This window comes from Puntigrus tetrazona, chromosome 10 (assembly GCF_018831695.1).
Source record: "Puntigrus tetrazona isolate hp1 chromosome 10, ASM1883169v1, whole genome shotgun sequence".
Lineage (NCBI taxonomy): Eukaryota > Metazoa > Chordata > Actinopteri > Cypriniformes > Cyprinidae > Puntigrus > Puntigrus tetrazona.
Window position 1 is genome coordinate 4,999,588 of NC_056708.1, and position 18,795 is coordinate 5,018,382.

The 18,795-nt window shown below is 37.5% G+C and overlaps 1 protein-coding gene across 1 annotated transcript; it reads right to left on the reverse strand.

Moving 5' to 3' along the window:
• Positions 1 to 1,096: 1,096 nt before the first annotated feature.
• Positions 1,097 to 17,564, reverse strand: LOC122352400 (GEM-interacting protein-like). Its single transcript, XM_043249808.1, is given in 21 exon segments — positions 1,097 to 1,108; positions 2,554 to 2,863; positions 4,032 to 4,234; positions 4,498 to 4,635; positions 5,050 to 5,226; positions 6,393 to 6,497; positions 6,499 to 6,554; positions 6,637 to 6,726; positions 6,805 to 6,867; positions 6,956 to 7,062; positions 8,120 to 8,310; positions 8,422 to 8,559; positions 9,199 to 9,360; positions 9,445 to 9,525; positions 9,624 to 9,731; positions 10,856 to 10,920; positions 11,751 to 11,876; positions 14,711 to 14,774; positions 14,915 to 15,008; positions 15,308 to 15,401; positions 17,294 to 17,564. Coding segments are annotated over 21 exon segments (2,433 nt in total). The 5' UTR covers positions 17,343 to 17,564.
• Between the last annotated feature and the right edge of the window lie 1,231 nt (positions 17,565 to 18,795).

Consider the following 18,795-nt stretch of genomic DNA (forward strand, 5'->3'; position numbering starts at 1 on the left):
AGACACATTTGAGTAAACTTACAAATGATCTGTAAGTTTATCTCTTAAGTACTTCCAAAGAATAGTTTATAGTATATTAAGTACAAAATGTGTGCGCAAAAACACAGCACAGTGCAGCAGGCTACTTTTTCAATACAAACTGCTGAAACAAAGACATATTTCTCGTAAGGATAAACACAATAAAAACGCGGATCAAAATAAAATCAGCAAGTAGACAGTTTTTTGTTCTTGTTTCCACATATTGTATATTCATCCCCTGAAGGATCTAAGGATTCAGCATCCAACATCTATACAAGACAGGTGCAGTCTATGCATCTCAAAGAAACACAGGTAAATCTGTGCCAAATTTCCAGTGAGAAAGGGAACTACCATCTGTGCTGGGATTTAGCCGCACTGCTACGTCATGTGTCACACAAGCAGGGAAAACTAAAAAATGTACAACAAAGCTAAAAATACTCGGCAAAGTGGGATGCGCTCCAGTGAAATTATGGAACTCTGTGAAGTTAAGTGAACGAGACAAGAGCCTTGAAGCCGCTGTCAAACAAAAATGAAGCTGCTCGCCCTCTCCCTGAATCACTGCGTTTAAGCTTCCAGTCCGACAGAACCTTTTGGGCCAGTTTCTCCTCTGTCGCGTGCGCCTCTGCGTGGATCGGATCAGGCGCTCTCCCCATCATGCTGCTTGGATTGGTTGGTATTTAGTTTCCGCATTGGTCCAGAAGCTGCAGCCTCAACTCCTCATCCCATACACTGCTTTTCATCAGCGGCCTGACTTCCTCAGGGGTGCATGCAGCCGGCTTCTGCGGGGCGAACCCGTGGTGCAATCGGCAGTGAGTTTTTGTGGACCTCGGAGCCGGGAGAGTAGCCAGCGACTGCTGCTGCGCTGCACTTCTCGACGCGCAAGTGCTTCCTCGTCTTCGGAAATGTGCACGTCCTCGCCCCACCGCACTGAGAGCTGGCTTTGCGCAGCTGGGCGCCTCCCTGCCGAACCCTGCCTGTGGTAACTTCACTGGCTGCCTGCTGAAGTGAGCCCCTCGACTGAGTTTGCAATTGACTTTCCGCAGCCTGCTCCGAATGCACCTGAGGAGATGCCGCGGCCTCAGAGCCAGGACTAGAAGAGGTAAGATCGAAAAAATTAAAACCACATCGTAAAACCTTTTGTTTTTGCAACTGAAGTTTATATAGAGGCCAGATTGTAATCAAAATTTCTCATGATTCATGAAGCGCCTCGTAGCGGCTCAAGGGTTTTGATCTCGAGACAGATTTGCTTATGACAGCAGGAAGGAAATTATTAGTGCTGCAAAAACAAAGCAAAATAGTTTGCGCAAGCAGCCAGCTGATATTGAACGTCAATGTCTTTTTAAAGCCCGCCTACCTGCTCTCTCAATGGCTTGCATGGCTCAGCTGGTCCATTGCTTCATTGGAGGATGACTTGTCAGAAATATAACCCTCACTTGATTCTCTCTTTGATAGTGCGATTCTGTTAAAAATGATAACAATTCTGAATGCACGTTGACTTTGACGCCAAGAAGGCAGAAGGATCATTTTGATTTTTAAATTACTGCAATGTTATAATATTTTATTGTTGTTTTTAGTATTTTCGATTTAAGATATATTGTTAAAAATTTTAACGTGATATATTATCATTCAAAAGTTTGGGTGAGTGCATTTCTTTATTCAGAAAGGATGCATTTAATTCATTAAAAGTGACTGTAAAGACATCTATAAATGTCAAAAATCATTCTATTTCAAATTAATGTTGTTCATTTGTGCTTTCCATTCATTGAATAAAAACCTTAAAATATTAGTCAGCACAACTGTTTCAAAATCGCTAATATATAGCAGCAAGTCAGCATATTTATAAAGGATCAAGACTGGAGTAATGATGCTGAATGCATAGGAATAAATGAGATTTAAAAAAATATTCAGTTAAAAAAGTTATTTTAAATTGCAAAAATATTTCAAAATATTACTGTTTTTACTATATTTTTTTGATCAAAACTATTTTTTTCGTCTTTTTTTTCAGTATTAGAATTCTTGCATTATATTACATTACAATTGTTATACAAGATGTATTATATTATACATACATCAATGTAGTCAACTTTTGATAAAATATGCCGGTTCAGTTCAGCATGGTATTTGTGAGAAACTGAACATCTTAACGTGTGGAAAACGTTGACCTTCTGACCTTCTGTTTTCTTCTTGCTAATGAGAAATTCTAATAGTCTAATAGTGAACTGTTCACTGTAGTAAACAACTCGATGAGGAGCTGAAGCGGAGTGCAACGGGGTAAGGCTCTAACACAAGCGCAAGCACACAGGCAAGCAAAAGTAATCTTCACAGAATAAGCGTTTAATCTCTCCAGGTCTTTCCACATGCTCGGCGGGACAATTAAGGCCCGAGCGGTGCAAGAGAGGCTCAAGCAAATCGAGATGAACTCTTTCGCCTGCACGAAGCATGCTGCACCCGCGTGTGAGCTTTTAGCATCGTCATGACAACAGCAAGCTCAAAGCGCGGCCCTCGACCGTGTGAAGCGGAGTGCTTATTGCCTACCTCCAGAGAGCGCGGACGCTCCCTGCCCGTGGCTTCGGGGTCCTGAGAGGGACACGAGGCTCTGGGAGGAGGGGTGTCTGGGAGCGGTGCCGTGGGAGGCGGTGGAGGAGGCGTGCTGGATCTCGTGGCGGGACCGAATATGTGCTCGTAGTTTGAGATCATAAACTCCACGAGAAGAGCCTGGTAGCTGGTTTCCAGCAGAGCAATCATAGACACGTCTCCTGACACCAGGGGCCGCAGGAGAGTGGGGCCGAACACAATGCCGAGGTTTCCTGGAGACATCTTGTTGTCCTCATAATGTTCTGCAACCCTGAAAAAAGTATTAGTTATTATTTATTTAAACAAGTGGCAGCTTTGCAGTTATTCATTTATTTATTTTGTTTTGCACACTTGCTAGGGCCCATTTCTCAGTGCTTGGGTTCCTTTTCCTTTTTTTTTGTGGTTCATTTTCCATTGCTGTGGCATAAAATGCTCTCAATAGACATGTTTTCACTAAAGATTTGCACAAAACTTTGGTGATATTTTATAAATGCAGATATAAATAAAAGCGTTTCAATAAACCAATTTTGTGTGGGGAAAAAACATTTACATTGGTTTTTTTTTTTTAATTGCCTGAAAGATCAACTTGTGCAAGTGTAAAAACATTTTTTGTGATATATGGGAGTTTTTGCAAAATTGACACAATTGCAATTAAAATTGAGACACTATTATAGCTTTTAATCTTATTTTTTATTATTGTCATATTTTTTAATTTTTTAAAGTCATATTTTTCATAGTTTTTAAACATGTTTATATAGTGTTTATACATTTTTTTTTATTTATGTTTGTTAGCATAGCTAAAGTAAACTAAACAAAAATGAGTTTAGTTTGAGCTGAAATAAGTTTAAGTTTCTTTTATATGCAAGTTCACTTGCAAAAACAGAAAACTCAGGTTTTTAACATTTCTCAAAAATCATGTTTTGTCATTGTGCTTTCCAATTAATCTCAGTAAAACTGCTGTTTAGTTATTTTGACTAGTTAATTTTTCAAAATGTTGAAGTTATCTGTTTTTGCGAATAAACTTTTCGTATTTTCATTTGTTATTTTCTTTCATTTTTCCACCAAGTAACAAAATTTGCTTTTGTTTTGTAGTTTCAGTTTTAGTTAACTATAATATCCCTGAGCTGCAACTACACAGGTGTAAGCCTTTCGATTTCGTTACCATCTACACAAAAGTGTAAACTTTGAAATAATGAACCATGTAACGTACAGTACACTCAGTTCCAAGAAATGTTTTTTCAGCTGGTTTTATTAGTGACGAAGTTTGTTGGGTGAAGCTGATCGTTGCTAGTGGTCAAAAGAACGAGCTGATTTAAAACGTAGCACATGAAATCTACTTCCGAGCTGGCTTCAAGTTGAACAATGTGAAGAGATTGAAAAGTGGGCTAAACGTTGAGCAAAGGGCCCTAGAAACACTGTAACGTGATTTCAGACGGTACCTGTTCAAGTGGGCCATCATGTGCTGCACTGCGTTGTAGTTACACAGAGGCAGTCGTCCGATGAGCTCTTTGAGTTTGGCCACAGTGCTCGTCACAATCCCAGCAGTCTCGGATGCGTGGTCCTTTTCACTAAGCCTCTGAATCTCCTTGCCCACACCGATGAAGTCGTTGTAAAGGTCAAAGGTGAGCAACGGCTCTGGAAGCTGTGAAAGAGGAAGACGGGGTTACGTTACGCAACCACAGCAGACACTGAGGTGGACTCGCACCCAACTAAACAGAAATGGCCAAATTGTCCCTCCTCAATTATCCTTGATTGTGCTCTGCATCATGTAATTGTCCTGAATCATATATAGTCACGTAAATGTTTGAGCTAAGGAGAAAGGTCTCAGAGTCTACTTTTAATTTTTTTTACTACTGCAGTTGTGTTTTGTGCTTGTATGTGTGTGTGCGTGTTTTGTTTGTTTACCTCTTTGAAGAAATGCTTGAGTACGGAACTGATGTCATGAGGCGAGAGGTCACTAAGGTCAACTTGGTCTTTCTGAATTTCGAAAGCCTGACATAACTTCAGAATGCGAGGTTTGGATCCACTGATTCTGTAAACCCCCTAAGATTTAGAGAAATGAGCAAGAAATGAGCATCGAAGACAACTAGATTATTTCATTACCTAAAATATTCTGAGAGACCTGCACACTAGGTGACTGTAGTCTGTTTTATAATTTGCCAAACGGAACAGTAAATATAAATCATCTTAATTTTTTGACCTTGTAATCTTTAATGAGAATGTCTCTGTTAATTCAGGATTAAACCCAACCCTGCAAAGGCTATATTTCAACATTCAACCAATACACAGAACCAAGTCCAACCTTACATCTTTTTTGATAATCAAACACTTATCGATACAATGCAGTTGCATTAATAAATGGAAGAAGAGATGAGTGGCTACTTTTATTTCATTGTGACTGTATCACGCACCATTCTCTTCAAATCACATCACAAGATCCATGTACTGAGCTCCTACCTGGACTCCGAGAGCCCTGTTCTCAATCTCTTCCGTGCAGCGCAGGACTACGAAGGGCACAGAGTCCTGGCTCTCCCGGGGCAGCAGGGAGAACTCCATCCCAAAGATGAAGCCTCTCCGGTGCTCGCACTCCAACTGGCACACCTCCAGGCACTTCCTGTGGACTGCAAGGCCACACTGGAAAGAGAGAAGCAACTGTCGGTCCGCCATAGTCTCACCAGAGCGCAACGAAACAAACAGCGTCTCTTTTATTTCACGAACTATTCATTTAGCTGCTTGGTCATATCCAGCTGCTTATAGTACATCACCAGAAGTAAACTGAGGTTAAACAACAGGGTATTTGGTTCCCCGAGAAAAAATCCCATTCATTTTCTAAATAGCAAAACAGGTTTTTAAGGACAATCTATAAACCTTGCCATCAGCTATGAGATTAATATTTAATGCTATGATCCTGTAGAAACTTCAAGATTTCATCTTCAGTTTCAAATGTAATATATTTTATTTAGATTTTTGACTCCCATAAAACGCTGCTTATTAATTTTACACTTAAAAAACGTAGAATATATAGTAAAGTGCATTGAAATACATTTTGTTTGTGCTAAGTAAACTAGAAATACATTTATATATTTATGTGCTTAACAAAAATACTCTGCAATTCTATTTTTCTTTATGTTAAACTGGTAAATTTAAGTCTGCTACCAATTTTCCGCAAAAATAGCGCTAAAGTCAAACTAAAGATATTTGATTGTGCTGACATGGACCTACTACAGATATACTTCAGGTGCACCTTAAATATCTTGCGTTTAAAGACCAATATAATAAAAAGATCCTTCAATCCTTATTATTAGTGATATTAAGCTCACATATTAAGACACATTTAAGCTCGATATTAAGAAATGTGCTCTGTGCAATAGATAAAATTTAATTTAATTAAACTTTTATATAAGTCACAAGTGATATGTCAATAAATATGCATTTTAAGAATACTAGGTATGAATGCATGCATTTTAAATAAATCATAGCAATTGACTTATAATCTATTTCTATTGTATATTCAAATCTATATTGTACTGTATTTTCATTTAAAAGAAATAACATTTTAGCATACTTGATTAAAAAAATATATATATAAATTGCAATATATATATATATATATATATATATATAAAAACTGACTTAACTGTATGCTTTTACAATTAAATCTAAATGTATTATATTGTGTAATGTTACTGTATTTTTTAATTTAGAATTTCATAATTACATCTATTGTCTTTGAAATGCGGTTAATGTACCGCCTTGATTAGATGTTTAACCAAAAAGCTACACAGATTTTTCTCACTCACCTCTTCGCACTCAATCCCGTTGACCAGGATGTAATTGTCACATTGCTTACACTTGACCATCTTGCTCTTCATTTTTTTCAGTCTGTGAGTCAGTGCGGCACGGGGGCGCATTTCGTGGTTTGCAGGTCATCCCGTTGCTGTCAGACAAACCCTCTTCGCTCTCTGCAGACACATAAAGAAGAGTCAACAACTGCACTGTCAGCCACAAAAGTGAAGAAAGTGTAAACGATGAACAGCGTCATACCTGCTTCTTGCAGAGAGTCTTTCTCATCAAGATCATCTGAAGACATGGTTCCCGTGGAGGAGGCCTTGGGCAGCTTACGGTTCCCATAAGCTTCAGAGAGGAGACACATGACTACCCCATTTTCAGATGAGACGGTTTACTTCATAAGTTACAATATATTCTCCCTACCTGGACTGGACAGCGACTCAAGACTTCCTCCGGTGCTGTCTCTGTCGCTGTGACCGGGGCGTCCTGTACAGCAGCAAATAACGTGAAAATGTTCAAGTGCGCTTTAAATAGACGAGTTATATGTTTGAAAAAAACGCGAAAGAAGACGTACGTCCATCTACTAAACTGCTGCTGTGTTTCAGTTCCTCTGGTAACACGTACGAATCTTGTTGATAACTCAGAGCAGTGCTCTGTTTACGTCGACCTGTCGGTGGGGATCTGGGAAATGCACAAAAATCCATCTCAAATGAGGTGGCTGCATTTAAAGTAAGCTTTACTGAGATTACAGGCAATTCGGTGGTATTCACAAGAAGCTTAGTGATTCGTGCAGTTCTGTTACCTAGCCAAAAAAAAAAAAAAAAAAGGTACCATGCAAATGCTAATGTTTTAGCTTTTTGGACATCTACAATGGCATAATAGAAGTTACTTGGTTTTCACCTACTTGCCTTCATTTATATTATATAACACACTATATTGCCAAAAGTACGTAAACACCCCTTTCTAATAAACAGGAATTTTGATGAGTACAGAACTCTATGTTCAAGCGTATAATGACATTCTAGGGAATTTTATGCTTCTAATTTTAAAAGCAACAGTTCGGACAGGAGCCTTTTCTATTCTAATATGTCGATGCCTTTGTGTGCAAGGCAAGGTTTAAAAAGAAATGATTGATTCAGCCAGCGTGGAAGAACTTGACCGGTCTGCAGAAAGAAGCTGAAAACCAATGCTGTGACTTTTTAAATGCAGAGCTTGAGCCGAAAATCATCACCAAACACCAAAGACTTGTACTTACACTATGGACAAAAGCATTGGCACACACTCTTCTTTAGAACAGAAATGGCACTTGCAAAGCTGTGTTCATTAGAAGGGGGCATCCCAATACTTTTGGCAATATGGCGTATCATACACCAATTTTGCTGTATATATTAACCATGCAAGCTAACATTGATGGTGAGTAAGATTTTATGTTTTTGAAAGATTTTTCTGCATCATTACATGATTACAGTTTTCAGCGTCATACAATGCTTCAGAAATCAATCTAATATGCTGATTTGCTGCTCAAGAAACATTTATTATCATCTATGCTGAAAACATTTGTGCTACCTAATATTTTTTGTGGAAAGCCTTATACATTTCTTTCAGGATGCTTTGATGCACGGAAAGTTCAAACGAACTGCATTTGTTACTGTCACTTCTGATTACCTTAATGCTTCCTTTCCTAATGAAAACATTAACTTCTGTAAAAAAATGTCTTCCTGCAATTTCCAGGCTTTACCTCTTGTTCTGGGGGGTGAACTCCTGAAATATGAAGTTCTGGAGAGGTTGTTCGGGCAGGTTCTTCCCCAGGATGTAGTGCAGGTAGGGTTCTCCTGGATCGCAGGGCCTGCAGGTCAGTTCTAAGTTCTGGTAGCCCAGAGGAACCTGCTCGGTCTGCTGCCGCTGGTAATAAAACATGTTCACCGTTGCCTGGCGGAAGAACAAGACGGACACAGCTGTTTCTATGGCTGCTAGTGTATTCTGAGGGGTTAGCCCGCTCCATGTAGTAGATGATTCCTTTTACTTTTAAGGTAAACCAACCTCTTTTAGCACAGTGTCTCCTTGGCAGATGAGCTTGCGAATGTGGACAATGATTTTGCGCTTCACCTTATCCAGCTCTTTTTGATGGTTGTTCGCTTCGCACACACACTGCCTGTAGAGCATCTCGGTCTCTGTAACCTGCACGGTAACAAAGCATAGTGATAAATACCATAGTGATGATAATATACCATAATACATATTTACTAGCGCTGTCAAATTATTAATTGCATTCAAAATAAACGTTTTTGCTTAGATAACACATATGCATATGTACATACATGTATATGTGTGTGTGGCGTGTATATTTATCATGTACTCTATATATAATAAAACACTCATGTATATATTTCAGGAACATGTTATGCTTATATAATAATTTAAAAAACTAAGTTACATGAATATAAATATAGACTTAAATCATTTCTAAATATATATTGTATTTGTGTGTATTTACGCAGACATGATAAATATATATAGTAATGCATATATATATTATGAAGAATAATTATTTTGGATGCAATTAATCACACTTAATCATTTGACATCTGATTATTTGAGAAAAAACTCCCAAACAGTCATAATGAAATGTTAAGGTTACATTTTAAATACGTTATTGATCTTTTTTATGGAAAGCACATAAATATTTTTACGCAGAGTATGTTTGAATGCTTGAAATTGTCTTGATGACATGAGACAGTAATGTTATTGAGCCTATTGTTTTCATAGTTTTGTGTTGATGTGAAATGATAGAACGAGCCATATACTATGTCACCTGACCTTGGTTTGGGCGTCATCTCTGGACTTCCTCCTCTTGTCCAGGGTTTTGTAACCCCCTGTGTCCTCTTCAGCTTTGGCCGTCATGGCTTTGGCCTTCTCCAGCTCCTCACAGCGCTGCAGGTATTGCTGTCTTGCTCTCTTCAGCGCAGACACTGCATCATTCTAACGGACAGAACATTATCAGGCACATTACTGGAAAAGCCGAGCACATCAAAAACATTATCGGCCGCGGCGCTATGAACCGACCATCCTCTTCTGCTCTTTTGACCACTGCTCTTTGAATTCCCGTCGCCACTTGTCGATTTCGTTCTTCTTGGCTGACAGAGCCTGTGGGATTGATAGCAGAACCCCACAAGTTAGATACGATGTTTAAAATTTCTCGCATTTGTTATGAAGATTTGAAGGGGGTGGATCGGATGGAGCACCTGGTAGCAGCGCTGCTGAATGAGTTCAGCTGTTTGTTTGGCTGATGTGCTGCTTTTGATATCATGTTCCAGAGCCTGTGTGTAGATGATCTGCAGAGGCATCATGTCCTGTGAAGTGTGTCCAAAAATATGTTTATTAAATTATTAAATGTCTTTTTGTCAATTGAAACTTTCTTTCTTATTACGTATAATTTATCATCATTTATTTATTATCAACCCTTTAACATTTATTTTAGCTTTTACTTCAAATGTATTTGTTTTCCACGAAAAACGTTTTTAAATCCATAATAAAAACATGAATTATTGCATGTTTAAAATTATGGTGATCTAATTCAATGCATGGAATAACATTATAACTTGCTTCAATGTTTCTTAATTAAATTAAAATGATTTTGTTCATAAATTATTATTTATTATCAATTATTAGGTTTCATTTAAAATATAATGTTAATAAAGTTTCATTTATTTATTTATATAAAAGTGACAACAGTGTCAGTGAGTGAAATAAGTGAAATAAGATGTGAAGACATAAAAAAAGTTAATTGTCTCGTATCATACGTTTTCTGAAATGTTAAATGTTTAAATACACAAATAAGGCATTATCTAACTACACAAATGTAAACATTGGATAAAGCCAGATTTATTCTTGTTTAATTTTATTTTAATTATCTTATTTATCTTATCTCAGAGCTTAGATCTGTGGCATTTCAAAATATTATCAAAATAATATTTTAGGATTAAATGGAAAATATACATGAGGCAATAGATTGCATTGCTGTTGTTATATACAGACACAATCACATACATTTAACAAAATAAAATAATGAATAATAAAATAATAAAATCTGAATGGTTTAGCCTGAAAGAAGTCAATTTACAAAAGCAAAATAGCATAAAATCTCAAAACATAGAAGCTACTAAAGTGCCTTTACAAAGACAAAATATTATTTAATTTTGCGTATTTAGTATACATACAATGCTAACTATAAAATCAGCCTTAGAAATATAAAAGAGTAAGCGATTTTATTCCAGTTTTTAAACGTTATATCCACCAGTATTATTTTCCATCACATGCTATGGATGCTATGCAATGTTGTGCAAATTTTCATACCTTTATATTAAGTATACATAGTAAAAAAAACTAGTTAGAGTATAAAATGTGTTTTAAAAGCATTGCCAAATAGCTAAAGAAATTCATTCCACATTTCGTGTAGACACACGCGTATTTTTACCTGTTGAGCGACGCATGACTTGGCCGCATCTGCTGCTCTCATAATACTCTTTGCGAACTCTTGCTCTGTAAACAAACAGCATGACTTTCGTAATCACATAATGCCCCAAATCATAACGTCAGAAGAAAAAGGTGAATGGAAAATACGATTGACCGATAGAAATAGTTTGCATTTGTACCGATGAGCACAGAACAGAGTGTTTCAAAACATCAATACAACTGTGAGCGGACATTAGGTGACATAACTGTATCAGGCCATAACCCATTAGCATTACAGCTCAATGGAAAATAGGATATTCATCATCACCGATTCCAGGAATACGTTATAATGTACTTTTATGCTTTCCTGTTCTGTCCATTCATTATTATCGACGTGTAGCCTTGGCTCTGTTTCATATTTTGAGTTAAATCTCTGGTTACACTATAGATTATTGCAAAATTATACAATATTTCAGCTACAGTTTGTAACCGGCGTGTACGCTGGCGCATAAAACTTCTTTATGCTGCTGTTGCCCTAAAAAACGGCTAGTGGTTTTTCTCAGTATTGGATGTGAGGCATTAGACGCTTTTAGGAAGCCATCAGTAAGCGCTCACTAGATGGCGCTGTGCATGATGACGTGTTCATCCTCTTACAGGTGTTGTTTAGAGCAACTCGTATTCTCTCAGAGATCCAAATTTAGACCCTTATTCTGTTTCCAGGAAGAAGTCCCTCAGCTTCTTTTCCAGACCGAAATGGCCTGTAATTACTGGCAAACAAATCTAACCTAAACACAAGGTGTCAGAACATCGAAAACGCAGGTTTTAGTATTCTGTATTTTTCTGACAGATAGTGGATGTGTTCCTGCGACTATTTGGCAGAAGTTCACGCAATCAAAGACTCAGTTTAAAAAGCTCACCCAGGCTGATTCTTTTGTCCATCCAGGTCAGGAGGTCTTTGGCGTAACGGCACCACATTTTGGCGTACTGGAGGGCGAGCTCCACGCCGCCCTCGCAGCGACACAGGGTCAGGTCGGCATCCTGGGCTGAGGGGGAATACATCAGCATCAACGGACCGTGTGCATGCCTCACTCTGCAAGCTAAACCCAGCTCAGGACTGACAGAAGCCTGTCCTCAACCAGCTTTAAAGGTCCTGTCGGCTGCTAATATGCACGATAAATCTCCCGTATGCGCATCAAAACAGAACCTAATTGTTTAAAACAATGCAGTAAGCCACCGTTCCCCGAATGTCTGTTTAAGACGTCATAAACAAGCACCGAATCATAACATCTGTGATAATCCAAGGGAAAAGCCGAATCCCTGCTGCTCTCCACCACAATATTCCAGATTGGTACTTCAATATCCATGCAAGATCTGAGTATTGGGAACTCCTGAGCTCGCTCAGTAGTGTCCATGAGGCTTTAGGGCTCAGCAGCGAGTGTGTGAGGATTTCACAGAGACCGAGACGGTTCACCCTCCCTCTGTCTGCTGTCTCCTCCCTGTGCGTTAAATGCTAAAAAACTGATCTGATCAAATCATCAAAACTAATTAATTTTTTTTTCGCAATCCTCAAATTTGTGCTGAAGTGTCTTTATCCAACTTCTATCCTGCCTAGCTTATGTTAATGGATTTGTATGTGTGTGTGTGCATGTTTGGCAGGGGTTGGGGGGTAATCCAGGACACTAGCAGACTCTAGAGTGATGGTCTTTAGATGACGGTGGAGTTGATTTCTTGATATAGAAGGATATTGGTATCTCATCATTACTTTACACTCTCCTAAACAATCCTTTCTCTCTTTTTTGCGTCCATAATAGTTATTGAATAAACAATTAAGCCATTTTTTTTTTTTCAAGAGTTACAAAAGAAATATATATATATATATATTTTTTTTAACACTGCAATACAGTAACACCCAATTTGTATTACTGTTATGCATTAAAATGAATCTAATTATCACTAATGTAAAAATCTTATTGCCATTACTGAAATAATTTATTTAATTCCTAATAAAAAATAGTATTGTTATGTAAAAAATTATCATTACCTTAATGCTGAAAATGTTCTAGTCTCATTTGTGTAATGTGAAAAAATGTCATTACTGTGATGCAAAAAAATCTCATTCTTATTAATGTGATCTGTAATATTCTAATAAATAAAATTTTACTCTGATGCAAAAACTATTTCTATTTTAATCTCTCTTATTACTGTGATGTGAAAAATCATCTTTTTATATTAAATTATCATTACCATTTTGCAAAAAAAGCTCATCCTCATTATTGTGCTGCGAAAAATCATTCAGTACCATGATGCAAAAAAAAAAAAAAATCAAATTTTCATTACCATAACGCAAAAAAACTCATTGTCATTACTTTTTGACTTTTTACACTGATGCAAAAAATTTATTCTTGTTACATTATTTAAAAAATCAAATGTGATGATCTCCTTCTTGTTACTGTGACACATAATTAATCTAATACTTATGACCCTGATCCAACCGTGACATCTCATTTTCATTGGTTTAATGTTAAAAAGCCTCCTCCTTATTACTGTGATGTGAAAAATCTCATTCTCATTACCGAGATTCACAAGTCTCATTCTCATTAGTGTAATTTGAAAAAACTCATAAGGCAAAAAAATATTCTTATTACTGTGATGTAATTTTTTTTATTTTCATTACCATAATGCGAGAAATCTCATTTTCATTACCATGATGCAAAAAAGAAATCTAATTCTGATTACCACAATGTGAAAAAAACACAGTCATTACCATGACATCAAAATGTCTTTCTAATTATAGTGATGCAGAAAAACATGTTGTGAACATGTTAAAAATAAGTCATAAAAATAAATCATTACTGTGATGAGAGAAATCTCATTCTCATTCTCAGTAAATTTTGAAATAATTATGAAGCATTATTTAATTTCAAGCAAAATATAATTTCTTCTACTTCAACTTTTTTTTTGATTCTGGGGAGAATTATGTCAACGTGCCGGTCAATACAGCCATTTGTTAGTTAAATTTGTTTTATGATTTATGAAGACAATAAACTTCCAGTTTCATCCAGGGAAGTCATGAAAAGTCTCTCCTTAGTGGGTGCATTAGGCTGATCAGGTCTCACAGCGGGGGTTTGAACTAGGCTAAGAATACACGGTTGATACTGCAGTCAGTCTCAGGTGTGAGTAATAATGGTGTAGTGCTTTGTAAGCACCAGCCAAGATATCATCTCGAAGGTCACTGTGTGGATGCTTTATTTAAACTTTTGAGTGTTAACGTAATCCCTAATCTCAGCTAGCAAACAGCTATGTGCTCTCAGCGTAAGCAGGTCTAGCCAAGGTAGCAGCCAATTAAGATGACGTCAATTTATAGCTATTCACAACTATCACCTAATAAAAATCTAATCTCTGGTTACTACTCTCTTCTTCATAATCTACAGTTCTTATCTACGACTCTACTAATTTTACATAAGGATTCAAATTCTACACGTAACATGCTATGCTATGCTATCCTATCTCGCTACAGTTTTCAGAGAGATGGATCAGCGGGAAAAACAGAGAGCAGCTGTCTGCCACTTTAATCTGCTCTCTAACTCCCGTCCGGTGCTAATCTTGTTAGCCAGGGGCAATTAGTCCATGTGGCTAATTACATGTAAACAGCGCAGGTTGAAGAAGAGAGATTTAGTGGCGTGACATGATGCCTCCGGGCCTGTTCAGTCACTCTCTTTGCTTTGCTCCTATCAGATATCAGTCATTGCCATCTATGTCCAAATGATGGACAGGAGACCATGTGGAAGCAATAAACCACAACGAACCCGTCTGGATGTATGATATTAGTCTTCCTCTAAATGACCAGCAAATAAACACTCATACACAACGAACTTACCGGTGACAGCTCCGTCTTTTTCCTCCTCTTCACGGCAGATCTTCAACGACTCCACATCTTCACCCTAAAAAAACACACCGCTTTTAATATTCACTGTAAACCGTGTTTTTTGAGAAAGATTGCTGAACCCAAAAGCAGCATGAGATATGAGTACGAGTATATGAAAAAATGAGTGGGAACAATAATTCATCAATCATGTCTCACTGTAATATCATCCAGATCAGCGTTGAGCGTGGTGTCTGCTGAAGTGTCTGTTAAAGACAGCGAGTCTGCTTCTAGTAGCAGCTCATCCACAGTCCTGAGAAATCAAATCAACCGATACAAAGATATTAAAAATGAAGCGTTCTCACAGAGCCAAAACAGAGCCCATCTTTCATTCATTTAAAAAAAAAGGTTGTATCATCATCATCCATGGAAACATTCCACTACACAAAAGATTTTTATAGTAGAAAAAGAGTATTTAGATTAATGAAATGTGCTTCAATGTAAAAACAAGGTTCTTTGAGGAACCCAAACTTTTGTTCTACGGCAAAAAACTCTTTTGGAACCTTTACTTTAAAGCTTGTATGTCATGACAAAGTGTAAAGGTGTACGTACGAGCATGTCAATGAGAGATCCAAGTTAGCGTCAAAATCACGTAATATCTCACTGTAACGCTTGGTTTCTGAGTGCCGGACTGGGGTACCACCATCTGAAACGGATCAATAGGACAGGTTATGATGCCGCATGCGATATTTTAAAATTAAAATAGAATCATAAAAAAGGTTACACATTATTTTAAGGTGAACTTGTTACAGTGTAATTAAACATAAGTACTGAGCAATAATAATTAACTATATCATTTCTATAGGGTTAGGGTTAGGAAGAGAGGGTTGGGTATAGGGTTAGTTGCATGCATTTATGCATAATTTATTCTTATTATAATAGCAAGCAACTTTATTTTCCTATAATACAAGGAAAACACATACAATAACCAAGACTGACATAGATTTTTTGTTTGTTCTTCTTTTAATCCTAAAATAATTAATTCTTTAATTTTCTTCATTTTAATTAGTTTTTTTTCGAGCACTGTCAAATGATTTTAATGATTTTACACAAGTTTTTGTGTACATAATATATATGTACAGCATTAACTTATTTATAAGTAAGTGTGGTATCTATCCATTCCTCAACTGAAAGTGCTCATTTTCTTGTAGCCTTTTTAATCCAGTAGTTGCCAGAAGAATCAATATCAGTCCTTTTGTTGTAGATTCGATATGATGGATAATGACAATGTAATGTAATATGTGCAACATGGACAGTGTAATGTAAAAACAAGTTAAACTATGATAACACCTCTTTGTGAAAAAACTTAAAGCACATAAATTTTTGTGTGAGCACAGGAACTGGAACTTAAAACTAGCGTACAATTAATGACTTGATGAATGTGCAGTTGACATCAGGACAGGAAGTTGCACCGCTAAAGTTCACACAAACATTTGGTGACAAAAGCAGTAAAGATAAAGCAGCAACATTTGTGCCACAGTATTAGTGTTTTTTTTTTTTGCACAAATCATTACATTGCATATTTTAAAGGTAGCAAATGACTTTTCTAAAGTTCACGTTGGGCTATTACTTAACGTAAACTCTCCGAGTCCTTCACTGCACATTTGCAATGCTGTAAATGTGGCTCTGAACACGCAAAAGTGCCACACTAATGCTGCACTGACAAAGAAAGTGTCACAGTCAATGTCTCTTTTTCTTTGACATGCTCCATTTAGGTCAACCGCATCCTGTTCAGGTTTGGTAACATGCTCTGCTACAGGGACAATAAGGACTTGTTTTTGATGAGATGAGTTCAGATGTATGGAATAAGATTTTTCTCTTCATCTCCATTTTGCTTGACAAAAATCACCCACCGGATGTGAAAGTCATCTCATGGATGGCACTGGATTATGCAGTCAGTTGACACGTTGTAAGCTATTACACAAAATGTTTTCATTCTAATTTTGATAACAGTTTGAAACGGATAACGTTCAATGACATGTGACGCTTAAAGTGGTTGAAACGAGAAGCACTGCGTTTATCGCAAATTATTTGAAACCAGTGCATGTGACTTCCTCCCACTGAGGTCTTATTGAGGTTTATTTCCACATCCCGGATTTAATCCGGTTACATGTTTTATGACAATTTTTAATTATCAAATTAACATATATTAAAATACATTACAAAACAAACTAAATTCCAATACACAACGCCAAATAATAAACTCTATGTAGCTTTTTTCTGCAAAATTTACTCTCCTGTGCAAAGCGGTCTCAAGTCACCTTCTGAGATGTGGTAAGATGTGGTAATTTTGTACATTTGTCAAAATGTCCCAAACGCACAAAACTTCCTCGCCATGCAACTTTTTTTTACAGAGGCAAAATGGACAAGACAGGAAGTGCTCTGATCATGCACTGATCGTTGCATGCAACACAAACACGCAAGCACGCACATGCAAAGAAAGAGAACAAAAGACAGACATGCACATATGCAGCTCAAAGCTGTTGCTAGATTGGCTACAGCAAAAACACATTCTCCTCAAAATCTGATGTAACTCACCCTGAACCTTTGGTTGCCTCAGCTGTGCAGTCTCTGCTGCCTCCTCCATCTAATCCTTGACCGATGAACCAGCAGCTCACAACAGACCGTGTTCGTGTTGTCATCCAGCAGTTAGTCCATCCACCCCAGCTGAAGATGATTGGGTCAGAACCATCACCTTTCATCGAACGCCGACACAGGACACGAAGACTGTGTGGGTTTTGATAACTCTGCTCTCTCTTCCCTCGCACCGTCGCTTCTCTTCCTCTAAAGCGAAGGTTGGCCAATGTTCTTTCACCATCGTATGAGGAGGAAGTTTGTCTCACTATCACTCTCAGACACACCTAACACCCCCAACTTCTGCTGAGGCCCGAGATATTTCTGGTAATCTGTGGTAGCGTCTGTTGCAATGTTATTTTGTAAGTGATTCTTTGTTTGGGGCCTATCAAAAGATTTTGAATTCGGAGGTACTTTATTTATCCTGCAACTTTCATTTAACTAATGTCTAATCAGCATTTCGTCCTGCATTTGGGACAAATTAATACCGGATAGGAACTTTTTGCTTTAAAAATTAAAAATTAACAAGAAATCAGTCTAAAATCTTCCTTCAGCATTCACCCAATGAAATGTGTCTTCACAGCATTCTTTTCAGCCCCCTGCTGGCTGATGGTGGTTAAGACACAGGAAGAGCTGACTCTGTGATCAGCAATATTGTCTCTGTTCTCCTCAGATAGTTTCATGCGGTTTCGCATTTTGACATTTTCAAGAAATATTTGTGTATCAAAAGTTCTACCTAAGACTACCGAATACTCAAGATATGTCACTCGTATAGTTTTAAATGGGGAAAAATTAAAAGCTTAAAACGGCCGATCCATCACAAGAAGCCCCGCCTTCTAAATAATATAGCCAATCGCTGATCTGTGAAGGCAGAGCTTTACGGCAGTTCCGGTTGCTATAGAAACAGGACTGCATACGCAATGACTGACCTCGCCTGAGAAATAAGCCTTTAAAATGCTATTTGAGCAAAAGAAACTTCTATTATAGCACAGCTGTCAGATTTCATTGGTGATTTGAAATATGAAAGTTAATCGTAAGCTTAATTTGATGTTTGCCAATACAAAGAGATAGGAGCTGCACTTGGATGTGCTTGGAGGTGTATCAAAGATGGCCGCTGGTGGTGACATGACTTGTCTTAAAGAGACTTTGGTTCTACCAACAAGTGAACTTTGCTACAATGAGAAGCCACACGTTGGACCACGGTGAAACGACACAGTTCAATTTGAAAAAAAAAAAAAAAAAAAACATTTGATGACTTTTACAATGGATCAGAAGATGCTATCCTAACACATCAGGACTACTTTAGCAGACGGACTGTAAAAAAATGGCGGCCACATACAATGATCTCAAAGAACTTCAAATAAGACAGTGAATGCCAATATCAAAACATCCACCAGTGGTCAGTCACTGAGACCTTCACCACATGTGCCAAACAGAAACCATGGCTGACAAAAAAAAAAAAAAAA